Here is a 20,157-nt window from a genome sequence, read left to right as displayed (position 1 = left end):
TTGACCGCACTGTCAGGACAAGGGTGAATCAGGTTTGGTTCTGTTCAGTGTATACTGAGAGTCCAGGTGCACGTTTATGACATTTCAGTGTAAAACAATGGCGTCTGTCTCTGATATAGTACAGCTAAAACCTGGCAGCTGTTCTCTCCGCTACACATTAAACTAGCCTGTGAACTTTGACCTCACAACAATATTACTGCTTTGTGAAACCAGACGGTAGGATGTCGGGGGAACTTCGAGCAGTATGACAGAATGTTTTTTTTATTTAAGCCATTTGCTAGTTTTACTATAATTGAATATAATTAGCTGTTGATTTGGCTAATTGTAGCGAATTGAGGTTAATTGAAAATAAATGTGCAGGTCATGTTAACCATATTAAATCTGCCAATAGAAGCTGCGATGTGTACATGTTCTGACGGTTGTGAATTGCATTTGTTGGTGTTAAAAAACCGAAACAATACAAACAAACAAAACAAAAACAAAAACCTGTCTGCTGTGCTTAATTTGTACAGCCGTATCTGTGACTGGTCAGGTGGATAGGTCCGTGGCTCGTAATTTCCACAGTGAATGTTAGAATACAGCCCTACAGACAGCCTGAGCTCTTGGCCGTGTTATTGTTTTAAAAAATGAAATAAAAATAAAATAAAACCGCCCTTCCTGACTCAGGCCCAGTGCGATGAAGCCATGTGTCCCGCAGACGTGCTATAAACTGGGTGACCCAAATTTGGAACTGATTTCATGCATATTCTTTCAGCAGCTGAGCCTTTTATGTATTTATTTTACCATTATTTTAACCGGGAAAACCTCATTGAGATCGAAATATCTTCTGCAAGGGGGGCCTGCAAAGTTACCCAACAACAAGTTGACTAAATGTTAGAAACGGATCCATACTTCAGTCACATACTCACAAATCATTCCTTCTCTTCGACAGTAGAGCAGTGCATGTTTTTACTGGACTCTGTTTATTTAAAATTGCAAGTCAAATGTATCTGAGCAGATTTTTTTTTTCATGGAGGGATAAAGGAGGCAGGAAGTGGTCCGTCTTTCATCGGCCCGATATTCTGTTTCCATCTTTTTTGTTGTCTTGATTCTGCTCCTCAGAAACGGACAGAAATGAGAAATATCTCATCGGCCTGGTTCTTATTACAGTGGACGGAGCTGGAGTGCGCCTCACACCTGCCTGTTATACCCAGATCTCGTAGTTTTCACCTGTTATACTCAGATCTCGTAGTTTTCACCTGTTATACCCAGATCTCGTAGTTTTCACCTGTTACATCCAGATCTCGTAGTTTTCACCTGTTATACCCAGATCTCGTAGTTTCCACTTGTCATAGTTTCCACTTGTCATAGTTTCCACTTGTCATAGTTTTCACCTGTCATAGTTTTCACCTGTTATACCCAGATCTTGTAGTTTCCACTTCTCATAGTTTTCACCTGTTATAGTTTTAACCTTTTATACCCAGATCTTGAAGTTTCCACTTGTCATAGTTTTCACCTGTTATAGTTTTAACCTGTTATACCCAGATCTTGTAGTTTCCACTTGTCATAGTTATACCCAGATCTCAGTTTACACCCAGATCTCAGTTTTCACCTGTAATACCTAGGTCCAGTCTAGTTTCCCTCCGTAGGGTACTTTCCCTATTCTATGTTTTTCTTTAGTTGCCCTCCTGTTTACCAGGCTCTCAGTCCCACTAACAGACCCGTCCTGGTACACTTTGGCTGTCCTTAATAGTCTTCCTACACAATGGAGCTGATTCATTTGCATTTCGATGATGTCTGCCTGTCTCTCTGTTTGTCTCTCTGTCTGTGTGTGTCTGTGTCTGTACATGGTGCTTGTGTCAGTTGGATAGGCAGAGAAGCTGCGTTAGCCTGCTGTGCTCCTCACTGTAAGTGTTATTCCTGAAGGTCTTGGATGGGACTTGTTTATCCTGGGACGAGAAACGGAAATTACCGTCAGCAGTGAAGTGGGAAATATGACTGTGAATAGGAACATTCCTCTATTTACAGCTTCAAACACACACCAACTTTACTCTGGAAATACTGCATACTGTGCTGTCTGTAAGGATATTTTTAGAGGCAGACAGGTGGTCTCTCAGCCTCGTCCTTGTTACCTGACCAAAGTACTGAGAGGAAAATGTGTGTGCATTGTGAATGTGAGCTCACTGGGTATTGACTAGCTTCTGCCGTTATAGAAACCTTATATTTATATATGAAGAAATTAATTTTTACACATTTTATTCTTTAAAATGGTTGGTTTGCTATTTTCTCATTTATGTTTTGGCTCTTCTTGTTTAGATAAATGTGGTACCAGAATGGACCGGACGATTCCGAGTTAAAAAAATATGCAGACTTTCCCTCGATCCTGTCTGCGGGAAGTACTCCTGTTATTTCTGTGTTCCTGTATATTTCACTTTCTATTAAAAAAACCCGATGTCTTCGCCAACTAGTATATGAAGTCACCACCACCTATAAATAAAAATCCTTTTTCTTTACTGGCTATTGATGTAAATGCTTAATGACTCCTTTTTGACTGGAAATTTCGGGAAGTGGTTATGGATGCCATTTTGTCTTTTAATTGCGGCCACAGCGCAGAGACGCATAGTTCCGGAGAGTGTTCGTAATAAACAATAAACAACAGCTGTAATAAGCTGTAATGATTTATTTTCCAGCTGTAATAAACAACAGCTGTAAAACTATGCCACATTTACTGGAAACCAGTTTGGATCAACATGGGGGGGGGGGGGGGGGGGTAGAGTCTGTTAAAAGGGTGATGATGAACTGAATATCACAAGAGTCTTCACATCTGAAGATGATTGAAACAACATGGACCGGGAACACGGAGGTGGGGGGGGGGGGGGGGATGTGGCAGACTTACTGTAGGTCTGGGGTCTCGTCTGACTCAAAGCAGCCTTATAATACCCTGACCCAGATGTGTGTTCAAGACAGCGAACGAACGTTAGCTAACTTAACCTGATTAACTTAACTTAACCAGGCTCTGCAGTGATTTGTAGGACCGGAAAAGGGCTGGTTTATGATTCTGGGCCAACAGCCTTATTGCAGGTTCTTGCAGCATGTGAGCAGAAAGCTGAGGGCTTGAGCCCTGCTTTCTCATGCAGTCGTTTACTGTCAGGGCAGCTGAGGAGGCAGACCTGGGCCAATTACCTAATTGTTTGGGATTCAAGTACTTTCCTGTGCTCGATTGATCTTGCCTGGTGCAATGCAACTACGAGGACCCGCACAGTACTTTTCAGTGTATTTCATAGGTTCCAATACACCAGACAAGCTCAGTAAAGCGTAAAAAACAATCACGTATTTAACTGCAGGGCCGGGTTCCTGTATTTGCCTTATCTGCTGTGCTGTTTTTGAATTACGTATGAGTAGTGAGGTCACGACTATCATTAGAATGTTCTTAATGGAATCACAATCACTACTTGGACTTAAAAAGCAATGGAGGTCTGGAACACTGACTTAGGATGTTGAAAGAAACGGTACTGTGTGTGTAGTACAGTGTGTGTAGTACTATGTGAGTGTGTGTGTGTGAGAGAGAGAGAGTGTGCGTGTGTGTGTGAGAGTGTGTGTGTGAGAGAGTGAGAGAGTGAGAGAGTGAGAGAGTGAGAGAGTGAGAGAGTGAGAGAGTGAGAGAGTGTGAGAGTGTGAGAGTGTGAGAGTGTGAGAGTGTGAGAGTGTGAGAGTGTGAGAGTGTGAGAGTGTGAGAGTGTGAGAGTGTGTGTGAAGTACAGTTTGTGCAGGGAGAGGATTGATGACAGTACATCTCCCGGATGTTTAGAGAGCTTTAGGTCAGCATCTCGTTTTTTAAAATTTAAAACACATTTTCCCCTCCAGATGCAGTAAAGCTGTTAACGGGCTCCAGTTCAGGCTCAGGGACATGGTATTTGCCCTGCGAGCAGAGTGCCTGTCCTCCCATGGGATAATGACAGGGAATGGGAACGGCCTGGAGAGTGCATGGACATATGCTTTCAGTGAAGAAACTAGATTATTCTGAGCCATTTGTAAATGTGTTTTGTTTGTTTGTGCTGTCTGTTCTACCTTGTGGACGACTATGAGACTGCTGACAACACTGGAGATTTCATTGGCTGGGAACCGTTAGTTAATGATTTTTATTTCACTTTTAAAAAGGCAATAACAGTAGCTCTGACTGCGGATTTGGGTGCTGAGGTGTAATTTAAAACTTTACTGGTGACAGTTGCTCACATCCGGTTGTGGCTGGCTGTCTGGGTGTGTGTGTGTTGACATGGAAACAGCTAGCACATCTGAGGGTGACGCTTGGGGAGTTTGTCCGTTGCTGCTCCAGTCGTCTTTGCGATTTTTAAAATATATATATATATTAGAATTTTTTTTGGGCAGACGTCCGCCCTGGTAAAGGTCAGGGGAGGAGGGTGGTCGGTGAGGTTCCTCGTTGCCGTGGCAAAGTGGCGGTGTTTGTGTGGGAGTGGTCGTGTCCTGAAATAGACTGGCAGCACACCCATGTGGGAGCTCTTTGTTTCATGCTGGCGGGCGCACGTCCGATGCCGTGTTTTGATTGGGCGGTAATGCTGCGTGGCGGTTGACATCCTGGGCTCGTAGCCAGAAGGCTTTGAGCCTGGGTCTGTGGAACCTGTTTGAATTCGTCACTTTATTTCACCTTTATTTTTTACCAGGCCGGTCAGCTGAGAACTTCTCCTTCGCAGCGGAGTGAATCGGAACTTAACCCCGCGCAACATGAAATCCAGTCTCTGGATGACTTTCCGTCCAGCGCGTTCGTGCTGAATCCTGTTATTGTGTGGGTTATTCATGGGGAAACTGATAGGCCTGGGTGCTACAGCAGATGTATTGTCTGAAGCTTTGTGCAGGGATCACTTGCATTTTTCGCAGCGTGGTCACGTGATTACCTGGAGGAGTCATTTTCACGTCCCTATGCTTTTGATGCGGAGGTAAATTTCCCTGTTTGTTCTGCCTGAAAGGGAGTGTGTATTAGTCAGGCGTGTCTAATGAAATATTTGAACACAATCTTATAACATAATATTTGGACGCCCAAAAGGTCTTCCGCCCTGTCATGTGACCTCACACTCGGTGGAGTTGCTATAGTGACAGAGGAGAGGCTGTGGGGAGGGAGAGAGGGACAGCGAATGAGAGAGTGAGTGAACAGAAGTGATCTTGGAAAAGGCATGTGGAAGACATGGAGTATTTATGGTCCCACACCGAGACTGATGCATACTGTAATGCCAAGGAAGAGTGCTCAGATACTGTATGGTTTTGAACACGCTTGCGCACCCGCGCACACACACACACACACACACACACACACACACACACGCACACGCACACGCACACGCACACACACACACACACACACACACACACACGACTGCATCCTTCTCTCTCTCCCGGTCGTTTATTATAACGGAGAGGCAGTTTGCAGTGCAGAGCCATCGCCTCTGTTTTTGGCTGAATCTTTTTTCCAATGCGTGGGGTGATGGTTGGGCCTGGGGCTGCGGGTTTGAATCCAGCTCCCCCGTGCTGCATAAGAGGATCGTATATCAGATACGAGCCATGCCACACCGCCGTCGCCGAGAGTGAACGCTAAGCAAATATACACCCATCTTCTGCTCCTGGATGGAAAGTGAATTAGGGACATGGTTATGATGGCTTGTATATTTGGCTGTGGAGGAGCATAACCTGATTTATAATGTGATGCTAACCCTCTTCGCTCTAATAGATGTCCTGGATGTGTTCAGTGGAGATGTTAAGATGGATTCGGGCCAGGTCATTTCCTGGAGTGGTGTGTAGTGTATCACCGCTTTCCGGTGCCTGGACCCTGTCTCCTAAATCAGACTACTGAGGAGTATACACGTGCATGTGTGTGTATATACACACACACACACACACACACACACTCGCACAAGTATACACACTCCTGCGCGCTCACACACACACATACACGCTTGCACACACACACTGACACACACACACACGCACACACACACATACTCACTTGCACACACACACACACACACACACACACACACTCGCACACATATACACACATACTCACTTGCACTCATAAACACACACACACACACACACACACACACACACACAGACATACACACAGATTTGTGCAGGCACACACATTGTGTGGGATTCTCCCAGGTCAACAGAGGTGAGTTCCGGGTGATGCACCACAGGAAGAGAGTGTGGTGTTAAGCAGGAGATCCCTAGCTTTTACCCACACCCCCACCCCCCCCCCCCCCCCCCCCCTCCCCGGGCAAACTGAGCCAAACTCACTGCATCCTAAAGTGCACCATGTTATTTACCCAGAGTGCCGTGGGACTAACACCTCCAGAGGGTTCGTTCCTGGATTCCGTTTACCAGACGCGAGCGTTCTGGAATTCCACGGACGGGCCGTTCAGTCTGGCGTGACGCTCCTTAAGCGTTCTAACGGAGGAAAACGCAGCGCTAGCGGAAAACAACATTGCGCCTGGGCAGGAGTTTTTCTCCAGATTCCAGACACGGATAATCTCTGCGTTTAGCCTCACAGCTGGGCCAGCTACGTAGGCTTCTGTGAACATGAACGCGGGTCGTTCTGGCAATGTAATGATGCATGTACAGCTTTGAGGCATTTCAAATTACCTTTAAAATAAGAACTGTTAGCAAAAAGAGGTGTAATGCTATCATAGGTTTCTCTGAAAACAAAAAGCCAGATTGTACGTTATTTATTACTGAGTGACGTACGTGACGTTTTTTTGGCTTTGTGTTTGTGTTGCTGACTGTTTTACGAGGGTGTGTTCTGGGTCTGTGCACTGCTCAGTACAGTGTGTCTCATCAGTAACTTGTGTGTGTCTCACAGGGAAGAGAACAGGACACAACATTCCCTAACCCTCCTAAGAACCGTAATGACATTTAATTGGCCCCGCGCTTACCTTTAATCCACATCTTCCAGTCTAAACTCATCAGGCATCCTGTGCCATTGCTGTATGCATCGGTTACATTACTGTTATTTAACTGACACTTTTATCTAAAGTGACTTACTGTTGATTAGACTAAGCCGGAGACAATCCCCCCTAGAGTTCTGCTGCTCTTATCATGGCTACACTGGGGCTTGAACCTCTAACCTTCCGGGTCCTGGTCATGTACCTCAGCCACAAGGCTACTGTGTTCAGCACTGTGTGTGATTAGCATCACTCCGTTTCACAGAGGAGGAAGAAAGGAGGAAATGGAAGGATTGGGAAGAGGGGGGCTGCTGGAAAGCTCTCTTCTGGGCTCTCCATCAAAAAGCTTCTCTCTCTCTCTCTTCTCTCTTCTCAGTTTCCTTCTCTTATTGCTCTCCTCTTTTCTGTCTGTTTTGGATGGTAATGACCGTAGAATGTTTGTTTTTCTGTGTCTGTGTACGTGTGTTTCTGTGCCTGTCTGCCTTTTTTGCCCACATCTGGAAATATAGAGTTGGGATTCTTCCCCCTCCTCCCCCATTTCTCCCAGTGTCTGAAATGCTCCCTCTCTCAAAGCAGTGGAGGACATTTGTTTTTCTCTTTAAATTATGGGGGAAAGGAGAAAAAAATCTGGATGCAGTTTGAGCCGTTTCCCCCTCTCTCCAGCGCTGTGCAGATGGAATGTGCGTGGCCGTGTGTTTGTCCTGTCCGTGTGTTTGTCCTGTGTTTGTCCTGTCCCTGTGTTTGTCCTGTCCCTGTGTTTGTCCTGTCCCTGTGTTTGTCCTGTCCCTGTGTTTGTTGGTCCTGCCCGTGTGTTGGTCCTGCCTGTGTATTCAGCGCTCTCACGAAGCGAATACTCTCGTTCATCTTTCCAAACTGCTTTCAGGGTCAGTGTGTATCACGCATTGCTGTGGGAATGCCACTGCTTGTCGTTCCCGGAACAGCGTTCCAGGATTCGGCACAGAAAAGCACGACTCAGAGAAACGAGATGTCACAGGAGAAATGGACGTTGTGCACCAGTGGCAGTAAATGAAAAAATCAGTTTTGGAAGTTTGTTGTGAAGAGCTTTCCCCAGTTACTGTTGGCTGATTAGCGGTTAGCCTGCTCCTTTTTGGAAGTCTGTTAACCTGGCACGAGCTCTGTTAACCTGGCACAAGCTCTGTTATTGGCTGGACTAACTGCTCAGAAATCAATCCCAAACGGCTGGATGAAGCTGCCGTCAATTTGAATCATTTTTTTGTTATTCTCTCCCTTCTGGTTTAGGTACATGTGTTTTCCATTGTGATAAAATGTCAAAATTAAAATTATTATTCGAGACATGTAGGATGCAACATACTTTTTATTTTTTGTATTTTTTTTTTATTCCCAATTTGCCTTTTAACCCTTTTCCTCTCAGTCCATATTGAAAACAATCCCTCAGACCTGTTTTTAAAGTGGATTTAAAGTCCGATTTGATTTATTTGTTCATACTTTGATTGTCATTTTTTGCCATTTAATCATTGTGTCACTATGTCTTTTTATGTAAAGCATCTTTGAGAACCATAAAAAGAGCTCTAGAAATCCAATTGTTATTATTAAGGTGTAAGCTCACAAATATGTGATTAGAATGTTCTTAATTGAACATTCTAATGCTGATGTCACAGTCACTGCTGGTGACTGACAGCAGTGGAGTTCTAGAACACTGGCTTGGAATTTTGAGCAGAAACATTCAGTAAAATCTTCTCACCAAAGGGCTTAGTTACGTTCTGTACGTCTGACCACGGACCAGTGAAAGTGAGGACCTGGTTGAGAGAGTGAGCGACCGAGTGTGCAGTGGAGTGCTGGAGGATAGATTTCCCAGTGCAGGTGTTCATTGTGCCGGGGGGGTTTTGAGCAAGGCCCAGGTCAGATTGCAGTCTCTTTGATGAAACACAGACAGCTGTGAATCACAGGGGACCCCCCTGGTCGGTCTCAATGATCGCTTCTCAGCGACCGTGTCGTGCCAGCCGGTGAAAGCGGTCTTCCGCCCGCCCCCTTTTTATCGCACGCTCCCGGATTTTGACCCGGTCGATCTTTGGTCCTCAGCTCCGTTGGCCAGCCGTTTCTCCTCCGCTGGTCCCCTGCTTCCCCAGGGAGGCCGCAGGGGAATTCCCAATCCCGGTTTCCCAAACAGCATCACTTCCTGTGACAGCAGTGTAGAGTTCAGGATGTGAGCGCTTTGAGTCTCCATCTCATCCTGTTCCCGCCCCTACATCACACGCACCCCACATTCTCTCTCTCTCTCTCTCTCTCTCTCTCTCTCTGTCTCTATCTGTCTGTCTGTCTGTCTGTCTGTCTTTCTCTCTTTCTCTCTTTCTCTCTTTCTCTCTTTCTCTCTTTCTCTCTTTCTCTCTTTCTCTCTTTCTCTCTTTCTCTCTGTCTGTCTCTGTCTCTCACTCTGTCTCTGTCTCTGTCTCTCTCTCGCTCTGTCTCTCTCTCTCTCTCTCTCTCTCTCTCTCTCTCTCTCTCTCTCTCTCTCTCTCTCCTTCTCCTATTAAGTGAAGCGCCTTTGTCCCAGACTGCCTGTATTACACAAGATCTCTCTGTCTCTTTGTGTATGTGGCCACTTCCTGCTGGACTGCATGGACACACACACACACACACACACACACACACACACACACACACACACGCTATCGCACTGCAGAATGGATGGGTCTCTTTGATTGACTGCTGAAGAGGGTGGGATTAAAGCATTAGGCTCCTGTCCCAGGCAGAACAGGTGGATTGTGGGATGGCTGTAAGAGCAGACTTTGATGATGGAGGAGGATTAAGAGACAGGGACTGGCCCTGTATTGGGGTCCACATCAGAGCTGGAGGTGGGCCGCGGTCACAGACTGCAGCCGTACGTCTCTCAGGGACCCGTGAACCGAGAGGGCCGTAAACGCGCGAAGGAACGTGACGAACAGCCGGGCGTCTGGTAGCGGTGTCGGAGGAATGCGCGTCGTCATAGCGATCCACGTTTCGTCAACATGGGAAAGCACGCTCTGGGTGCGGACATGGAGCTCCAACGCGTAACGAAAGCCAGACGCCCGTGTCAGTGAGTTAGAATTCTTCGGTGAAGTGGAGCATAGCATAACATGTAACATGTCATATACTCTATCATAACATAACATAACATAACCCATGTCATATGAAGTATCATAACATACCATATAACATAACATAACAGAACATGTCATGTACCATATCATTACATATATCCTATCATTACATAACAATGTGTAACATAATGTATAGTGTAACATAAACATTTAACATAACAAAACGTATAACGGCACACAGCACCCAGCACAACACATAACGTAATGATGCAAACGGGCCATTCAGCTCAGCAGTGCTCGCCATTCTCCGACCACTGGAGTGTACCTAACACTTAGTTCGCCTAAAAGCTAAATGGTATCTAGCACCGTATCAAGCCTGATCTTGAAAACCCCCAGCTTTTCTGCCTTCACTCCATTACCTGGTAAGCTATTCCACACAGTGAGCGCACTCTGTGAAGAAATACTTCCAAATGTCTGTCTTCCGAACAACTTCCGCTCGTGCCCTCTCAACCTGAAGAATCTCCTGCGGTTCACTTTGTTAATCCCTTTTATGAATCACACTTCCCCCAGGTCTCCTTTTGCTGAGCTGGAAGAGATTAAGCGTCAGCGGAGGACGGTGTTTTGGTGTTCTCGGTTTGGTTTGAGAGCGGGGGAAGCGCCAACACTCCTACAAGGCCACTGGTCCGAGGACGGACAGTGCAAACGCGGACGGCTCTACATTCCTAAAAAAAAGGCCTTAACGCCGTTCTGTGTCCAAATGCTGACCCCTGACCTCTCACCCCTGAGGTCACCGGGTCACGGGGTCGGGCTCCTGGGGTGGCAGCTTGGCGGATTCTTATCCCGTTCACGCATGTTTTTGAAGACACTGTGTCTTTAGAGCACATTGAAAAGGCATTATGGGATGTCTGCGTAACATCTGCCCACCACGCATGTGAGCGTACTCAGATGTGTGAGCACTGTGAGGTTATAGGCAGAGTTGGCTTGTCTGGTTGGGAATGGGGGATGTTTATCAGGAAAGGCGAGAGGTGTTTTCTCTGCGATAACGCGGATTTGCCATCCCTGCTTTGACTCTCACTTTCTTCAGCAGTGGGAGGAGGGGCTGCCCTCTCCACCAATGAGAATTGGCCACGGCACGGTGAGCTGTTGCATTTAAACGGGCCCTTTTAACCGGGTCTGTAATTACACGCAGAGAGAGGTCCAGTGCTGTTGTGTCACAGCTGTCTGGCGTGCTGCTGACTCTCTCCCGGATTCCCCCCCGTGATGATGAAGTGCGTGTTTCACACGGCTGAACGCTCCCGGCGGCTGTGCCCTTCCTCCTGCGGTTAGCCTAGCGGCGCCGCGATTTCTCACGCGAAGGAGCGTTCTGTCCCTCTTCCTGTGATGTCATGGCTCCTGCGGCCCCGCCCTGCGGCCGTTCCCCCGGGTTACGGCCGGGTCGGGAAGGATGGCTGAGGACCCTTACATAAGGGCTCACCGGGGAAAAGAGGAATTCCGTCCATCCTGGACATTTCCTGTTAGGATCAGCCTCCCTGCCCCCCCCCGCACCCCCTGATTCCGCTCCGTTCGTATTTCATACGCAAGTTTTCCGAGGATAATTTCGCTTTCCTTGTACTGGAATGAACGCACCGCAAGTAGGAGAAGTAGGAGTTTTATTTCTCAAAGGGGCTCTATGAACTGGGCTGCAGTTTAGTCGGACCGCAGTGTGTTTTGACTTTATAGGAGCAGCTTTTTCCGTTTCTAAGGAGAAAAAAAAAAAAAAGCTTTTTAGTTACAGTGATCCAGGAATGTCCAGTGCCAAAACACCACCATGCTTGCTTAATGTTTTAAGCATGAATGCAACAGGATTAGATTAGAATGACCTTGATCCTGCTAGCGGTGTATGGAATTTGTTGGCAGTACAGAAGCGGGGCATTGTGGGTAGGAATGGAGGGCAGAAGGAACGCGTTCGCGCGGGAGCAGCTGGGATGCCGTATGGAGGTTCGGCCGACTCCTCGTCAGGAGCCTGTCATTTTGAGATTTGAGGAGGCCCTCCCCAGCTGCTGGGGTGTGTGCGCGGCACGTGTCCCGCTCCAGAAACCTCCCCCCCCCACGCCCCTGTCCAGGCAGGGCGCTGTGTTAAGAACAGGCCCGACCCACGTTCCCAACGCCCACACCCCACTCCCCACAGCCCGGCCTGGCTAAACCGGGCCCAAATGACAGGCTTTAGAACCACAGGGCGGTAATTACAGCACAGAGCCCAGAACTGCTCTTAATTCCACTTCACACACATCCCTTCCCTCTCACTCTCTCTGTCTTTCTTCTCACTCACTCTCTCTACTCTCACTCTCACTCACTCTCCCTCTCTCCTCTCCCTCTCCCTCCCTCTCCCTCTCCCTCTCCCTCTCCCTCTCCCTCTCCCTCTCCCTCTCCCCCTCTCCCTCTCTCTCTCCCCCTCTCCCTCTCCGTCTCCCTCTCTCCCCCTCTCCCTCTCCGTCTCCCTCTCTCCCCCTCCCTCTCCGTCTCCCTCTCTCCCCCTCTCCCTCTCCGTCTCCCTCTCTCCCCCTCTCCCTCCCCCTCTCCCTCTCCCTCTCCCTCTCTCTCTCTCTCTCCCCCTCTCCCTCTCTCTCTCTCTCCCCCTCTCCCTCTCCGTCTCCCCACCTCTCTCCCTCTCTCCCTCTCTCCTCTCTCTCTCTCTCTCCCTCTCCTCTCTCCTCTCTCTCCCTCTCCCTCCCCCTCTCCCCCTCTCCCTCTCTCCCTCTCTCCCCCTCTCTCCCTCTCTCCCTCTCTCCCCCTCTCTCCCTCTCTCCCCCTCTCCCTCTCTCCCTCTCTCCCTCTCTCCCCCTCTCTCCCTCTCTCCCCCTCTCCCCCTCTCCCCTCTCCCCTCTCCCCTCTCCCTCTCTCTCTGTTGACAGAAACACGGTCGTTGAGCTGCCCAGGAATAGGCAGGAACAGCGGGCGGAGGCTGGCAGACAGCAATGTGCTGAAAGAACAGGGTGGAGGGAAGCATGAAAAGGGCGCTTTCTGTACCATCTCTGTCCTCCATCTTTACTTCTTCCTTCCCCATCACATTTCCATTTGTCTCTCCTGTCATTGGCTCACCCTGCTCTCCTTCCAGCGATTGATTGGTTGATTTTACTTTACAAGTTTTAAGTTTTAAAATATACTTCAGTAGCCCTTCGACAACAACCATATGCATAGTAAAATCAAGGCAGCAAAACCCAGTGGAGTCACAGTGACTCATTTCCATTGCGGTAGTGTGGTAGATTCTTCAGGCTCTGTTCAGTGTGTAGTGACACACAAGCCTCCGTGTATTCAAATCCTGTGTCTGAGGGCATTGAGGTAAGAGTCGCTCTCCCTGTTCAACCCCGGTCACCTCCGCAGGTACAGAGTTCATTTACATCTGCAGTGAGCCCAGTGTGGGCTGACTCCACATCACCAGGCAGAACGCCAAGGGCTCCGTGAGCAAAATAACAAGAGCCGGCCAACAAGACGAACCCCCGGATTAACCGCAGGAAAGTCAGGCCTTAGCCATTTTCCAGTAGAGCACCAATGCTCACGTTTCTCGCTGGAGAGGCTGGCATTTCATATCAACTCTTTAAAGAGTTGTTTTTTTGGAATTGTTTTTTTTTGCAATTCCAAGTCCTGTGAAATCAGCATTTAGAATGTCCTGTCAAGAAAATTCAAATCACATATTTCTGATCTTGCACCTCAATGGGTTAAATTGTGTTTAATGGGCTGCGCTATTTCCACCTGCCTTTGGCATCAGCCACTACATTCATTCAGGGGCCTAAAACTGTGAGCTTTGTTTTCAAACATGATCTCTCAACGTGTGACACGTCATAAACAAAGCAAGGATGACTGCTAACACGAGTCCCATCAAACCGCAAAGCTCTTGACTGTGTCCTTTCCATTGCAGTGTTAAGTAGGGCACATATACTTTCCTCCCTCGGATCGCTCTTTCTGCTAAATTTATATCTGTATATACGACCTTTCACCGAAGAGAAACCAGAAAGAGGGGGTAGAATTGCATCACAAGACGTGCTTTTAAAGGGAGAGTTATTGTAAAGTATCTAAATATATAAGATTGCTACATTCTCTGCACTAATTTAGAAAACCGACAGTTTGACCGTGCTATTATTGAAACATGGAAAAAGACACGAGTGACTAGTCAGCAGTGGGAGGTCTTTCTTCCTGTTGTTGGAAAGCGATGGCAGAAACATTCCTGTTGCAGTCTGACCTGCGTCAAATAATTCTCTACACTTTACTGAGCCTGTCTGGTGTATTGGAGCCTGTGACATACTGTCAAAAAGTGCGAACCTCAGCTTCTGGTCCTCTTGGTTGGCTCAATTGCACCAGGCAAGATCAGTCAAGCACGGAAAAGTATTTGAATCCAAAACAGTTACATATTTGACCCAGGTCCGGTTGGAATAGATCTGTGTTATGCAGCTTGAATTCTCATAAAGGAGAACTGGCCCCTCCCACTTCAGGGCATGAGTATATCACAGGATGTTCAGATTGAGCCATTGTCATTGACTGCATGCGCGTTGGGTTGGCCCTTTATGGTCTTTCTATGGAGTTGGTAAAGGAAGTGAAGTCAGACTTTTATCAGATTTAGTTGGGAAGGCAGCCTATGAGAAGCCCTGCTTGCAGCCTTGGTCTGGGCTGAGCTGATTGTGTCTGAACGTGTCCGGTGGATGCAGGCCTCTGTGGAGGAGAGATGAAGAGCCCGGTCCAGCTCGACCTTTCCTCCGTCCTGTAGACTGTCTCGCCGTGGAGCAGAGCGTAGGTGCAGCACGGCACCGCTCTTATCGGCGACTGCACTCTGCCGTTTCCTGATATACGATACCGCACAACTAAAGGAAGAAGGTAAATGCAAGCGGAGATGAGAACTGGAGGACCACTTCTGCTTTTCATCGCGGAATGGCCCGTGGTCTGTCTGTCTGCCGCCGTGTATGTCTGTAGTCTTCCGTCTGTTGCAGTCTGTCCATCCAGACACAGTACTGCCCCATTATGACCCCCCTCCCCCCCTTTCCTTTTGGATTGATTTCATTGACGATGCATCTTGTGATGTAAATGTATCCTCAGTTTATGCTGTGCATACGCCTCTCGGCTTAAATTTGAGAAAATATGAAGGACCATCGGTTCACCTCCAAAATGAATTGTAACGGGTGCTCTCGCTGAGGAATGAAATTAAATATAGGCTTTGGAATTGGACATGGTAAAACTACAGAGGACATTACCTCTGTGTCCTTCACGGTGCTTCATAGTTAATGCCTGTGTCTGTCTGTAGTCTGTGCGTCTGTAGTCTGTCTGTGAAACTGGCAGGTGGGGTTCTGCAGTGTCCTCATAGTCAAACCCAGAAATGCAGCAGCGGTTGTAGATGGGAGAAGACTGGGTCTGTAGAGTGGTCTCAGCTGCTTTTTTAACTGTAATAATTTCCATGCACTGGGCACCTTCTCTGTATGATTTTATCTGTGAATTTTCCTGAAATGCACTACCTTATTTTACTTTTATAATCAGCTGGCTGAGTTCATGGGTAGAAGAAACACGCGGTTCTGACCCCTGGACTTTTCACCTCTGACTATAGCACACTGGTATGATTTAGTAGTTTTTACTTTTATTTCAAAGAACCTGTTGGAGGGATACGGTACTTTGTTGTATGTGGCTCTGGATGAGATGTAATGTAACATAATGGTAAGGGGTTAAGGGCTGTTGGCGCCGCAGTCTGGTGCAAGGCAGCCATTTTAACTTCTTGGCCTGTGATTGACACAAATTGGAGAAATCTTTTTAAACAACTTCAAGAAGATTAGAGGGATTACTCTTTACTTTATTGTAGTTTGACCATTCAAGCACACAAAATGGCAGCATGCACTTTGAGGGTGTGCAGTATTAGGTGAGTTTTGGAAAGATAACCTTTTTATTTATATTTTTTCATATTATTTAACGACCTTTATTTATACAGGGTTGACTGGGTACACATGCTCTTTTGCAGCAACGCCCTGCTAATTCCCAGGTGGTCTAACCTGCATGTGTTTGGGCTGGAGGAGGAAACAGAAGTACCCGGAGGAAACCTGGCCATGGGGGGGGAGATTATTTACAGTTTTAAGTTGATTTACTCGCACTTACTCGTGTGCACACACACACACACACACACACACACACACACACACAGACACACACAGACACACACAGACACACACAGACACACACAGACACACACAGACACAGACCCACACACACACACACACACACACACACACACACACACACACAGGAGGAAACCTGGCCACAGGGAGAACATTATTTAGTTTTAAGTTGATTTACTCAGTCGACCTCTTGGGAAGACTCGCTGTGTTTTTCTGGAAGGCGTGGCATCAGCCCAGGTAACAGAGTTCATGTTGAGGAGGGTGTGTTTGTTACGAAGCGTATGTCTTTTTGTAGCACGTGTGTGTGTTGCGGTTCATGTGTGTTTTGTGGCACGTATGTGTTGAGGAGTGTGTGTGTGTAGCGGACATCGCACACGTGCTGTTTGTTGAGGTGTTGCCACAACGTTGAGTGAGGGCGTGATTGTGGAACTTGTGACCGCGGTGTTTTTCACGGTCCAGGGGACCGCGCAGGGAAGGCGTTTGAGCGGGCGGGTCTGGGTCGCGTGTCTCTGGGATAGCACGGCGGTTCGTAGGCATGCCTTTCTCGGCCGTACAGTTAGGACATTAATCACGGAAAAGCGTTAGCTCCCAATGCAGCATTCCTCTCGGATTGTGTATGAATTTCTGACATTGTGCAAACATTCTGCAGTCGGTAAAACTGACTGAGCCAAGAAAGGGGAGGAGGAGGCGATGGAGGGGGTGGGCGTCTTGCCTGATTTTCTGTGCCTTAACTTGGTTCATAACGCTGGGGCTTCACATGTTTGACGCATGAGTTATTGCTCAGTTAATTTGTGATTGATCGATTGAGTTTTTGATAAAATAAAATACAATACACACATAGGCATGTAGTACTTAATCTATCAGGATATTGCAGTAAAAAGTCACATAAGTTGTTTCCATCATGTTCTAGAAGACTTGGCTGGAAGGCAGGCAGGTATAGGGTGTAGCGTGTTAGCTCTGCTCACATCATATAATAAACTGAGAGGCTGTTACCAGTCTCCAGCAGAGGGCGCTGTGTTCTAGCAGTTAACCTCAGCAGGTGGGGAGTGTGAGGCTGGCAGTGGAGAGAACAGTGGTTTCCACGGTCACCCATTGAGAGCTGCTGGCTTGCAGTTGTCTGTTATTACTCAGTTTAATTGATCATTAACAACTCTTTATACCCTTACACTGTTAGTGCGTGTGCGTGTGTGTGTGTGTGTGTGTGTGTGTGTGTGTGTGTGTGTGTGTGTGTGTGTGTGTGTGTGTGTGTGTGTGTCTTTAATGCCAGCTTAAGGTTGAGGTATGAGAGCAGTCTAAATTTAAGAATATATATATATATATATATATATATATAAATTGAATTTGCTACTTTGAGGTAACCGTTGACGTGCTCTAAAGGAGTTGTATGTGGGGGTGGTATGCAGTACCGGATCATACTTTATTAATAGCACATTGTTCACCTGCTTCCTGCTCCATTCAGACTGGGAGTCATGGGCACAGTCCTGGGCACACAGACACATACACAAGCACACAGACACTCACACTCACACATGCACACACACACACACACACACACAAGCAAGCAAGCAGACACGCGTGCGCGCACACACCCACACACCCACACACACACACACACACACACACACACACACACACACACACACACCCACACCCACACCCACACCCACACACACAAACACACACACACAAGCAGACACGCGTGCGCACACACTCCACCCTGCTCTTATTAGGGCTTGCTGGAAGTTCGTAAACCCCGTTGACGGCGTCATTTCCCTGATGGGCGCTTAGCGAGTGTATTGAATAAAGGCAAACACCTGGCCCTCTGTTAGTCAACAGCGCTTTTATACAGCTGTTAGCTTTAGCTCTAGCACCACTCTGTGGAAATTGGTTTGCTTTCTGGCAGGGCTCCTCTTTGCTGCGAGCTGTATTAATCACACAATGGCTCATGGAAAAGAATGGCGGTGGGGGGGGGGGGTGTAAATTATATACTCAGACTTTGTCAACAATCAACTTGTCTGGAATATCTGTTAAAACAAAGTAAGTACTGTCGCTGTTGTAGTTCACATAATTAAAGACATGTCATTGCTGATGTTGTTCGCATTAAAATTGGCATCATTACTGTCATGGTTGCACTGAGTATTGAACAGAGTTGAGTGCACTGTTATGGCTGTTCCGTACATTGTGCTTGTGGTGTTGTTGTGGCTGTGATGCAAGTGTGTGTAAAGGGGAGGGGCTTGAGCACCTGCCCCTTTTGCCCCAAGTGCCTGATGTGCCCCTTTGATTGGGTTAAAAAAAACACAAAAATATTGTCGTTGTTGTTGATTTTCGTTAATTTATAGGTTGGTTTTTTCATTTTCATAAAATTATTACATTACAGTTACTAACTTACTAAATGAAGTTGACTAAGCAGGGGCCCAATCCCCCGTGGAGCAATGTGGGGTCAAGGGCCTTGCTGCATAACAGCTGCCCTCATCATAGTGGCCACACTGGGGCTTTAACCACCCACCTCCCAGATCCCAGTGAAGCATCTTAGCCTTCAAAAGGGCTCAGTCCAGCCCTGCTACGGTGGGCAGGATGGGACATTAGGCACCGTGCCTGTGGTGATCATGTTCTCTCCATCACGCTCCGTCATTGCCGTGGTAATGTGGGGATTCTGGGGCATGCCGTTCAGGATTGGGTCACTGAACACTGTACACTGTACACTGTCACCTGGCGTTATTTCTAATTTGTGATTCGATGACCCGTTTCAGATGGAACAGCTTTCGGATGAGGAGCTGGACCACGCCGCGGAGGAGGACAGCGATAAGGAGGACCAGGACCTGGACAAGATGTTCGGAGCCTGGCTCGGCGAGCTGGATAAGCTGACACAGGTGTGTGCCTGGCAACCGTATCATAGCAACCGCATGGCAACTGTAGCATAGCGACCGAGCGGCGGAGCTGGGTGTTGACGAGACAGAAATAGACTGCACACACTACTGTGATGGAGACTGTTGCCGTTGTGACGACAAAAGAATTCTCTGCTGCCATTTGCCAGGAAGAGAGCTGTGATATAAATAAAATGACGTTTTCCAAACTGGGGTTGGCTAAACAATGCAATTCCTATACAGTGTGACTGACCAGAAAGGCTAACCTTTTTAATTCCTTAGGGACACAGGAGATGGTAAATACATCAGTGTTTTGGATTCAGATCTTTTTCAACGTTTGACTGAGCTTGTTTGGTGTATTGGAACCAATGGAATGTTCTTGAAAAGCGCGTACCCCATCTTGGTCTGCTCGGTTACAGCAGGCATGATCAATCGAGCACAGAAATGTATGTGAATCCAAGACGATTATGTGTTTAACCCCCGGACTGGTACAGACACATGCAAGCATTACTAGACAAATATACAGATGGATTTATAAACTGATGTATTGATGCATACTGTAGATAGGTAGGTATGAAGGTAGTGATGGAAATTTGTTCAGTTGAATTGCAATTCACTTCACAGATGGACTTTTGAATAGCAGATCATGCAGCAATTTCATAAATTATTTCAGTTGGTTTGAATACCGCGAGAGCTGTCCGTAGCCACACTCCTGCTGAAGTTCTCCGGAACATGTCAGCTGTTCAGCTGCACACACACACACACACACACACACACACACACACACACAGACACACACACACACGCACACACACATATACTCTCAGTCACACACACACACACACACACACATATACTCTCAGTCACACACACACACACACACACACAGACACAGACACACAGACACACAGACACACACACACACACACGCGCACACACATATACTCTCAGTCACACACACACACACACACACACATGCAGAGGGGCTATAAAGATGAAGGGGAAGTCATGTGACCCACGTGTCTCCCGTAGAGCCTGGATGATGGAAAGCCGGAGAAAGTTCAGAAGGCTCCCCTCAGACAGGAAACCAACCTGGCCAACTTCTCCTACCGCTTCTCCATGTACAACATCAACGGTGAGTACCTGCTACACCGCTACCCGCTACACCGCCCGCCCACCA

The 20,157-nt window shown here is 47.4% G+C and overlaps 1 protein-coding gene across 5 annotated transcripts in view; it reads left to right on the top strand.

Moving 5' to 3' along the window:
* The window catches only part of raph1a (Ras association (RalGDS/AF-6) and pleckstrin homology domains 1a), an 88,610-nt gene that overhangs the window by 35,193 nt on the left and 33,260 nt on the right, over positions 1-20,157 (top strand). For 4 of the 5 annotated variants that reach the window (XM_061234905.1, XM_061234904.1, XM_061234902.1 and 1 more), the window contains exons 3-4: positions 18,864-18,983; positions 20,010-20,112. In XM_061234905.1, coding sequence (XP_061090889.1) covers positions 18,864-18,983; positions 20,010-20,112 — 223 coding nt within the window. Of the gene's footprint in view, positions 1-14,516; positions 14,834-18,863; positions 18,984-20,009; positions 20,113-20,157 lie in introns of those variants that run through there. The other variant, XM_061234903.1, reaches the window with a different exon arrangement.

The sequence above is a fragment of the Conger conger genome, chromosome 3 (assembly GCF_963514075.1).
Source record: "Conger conger chromosome 3, fConCon1.1, whole genome shotgun sequence".
In the NCBI taxonomy this organism is placed as follows: domain Eukaryota; kingdom Metazoa; phylum Chordata; class Actinopteri; order Anguilliformes; family Congridae; genus Conger; species Conger conger.
This window is presented reverse-complemented; position numbering and strand designations above follow the sequence as displayed.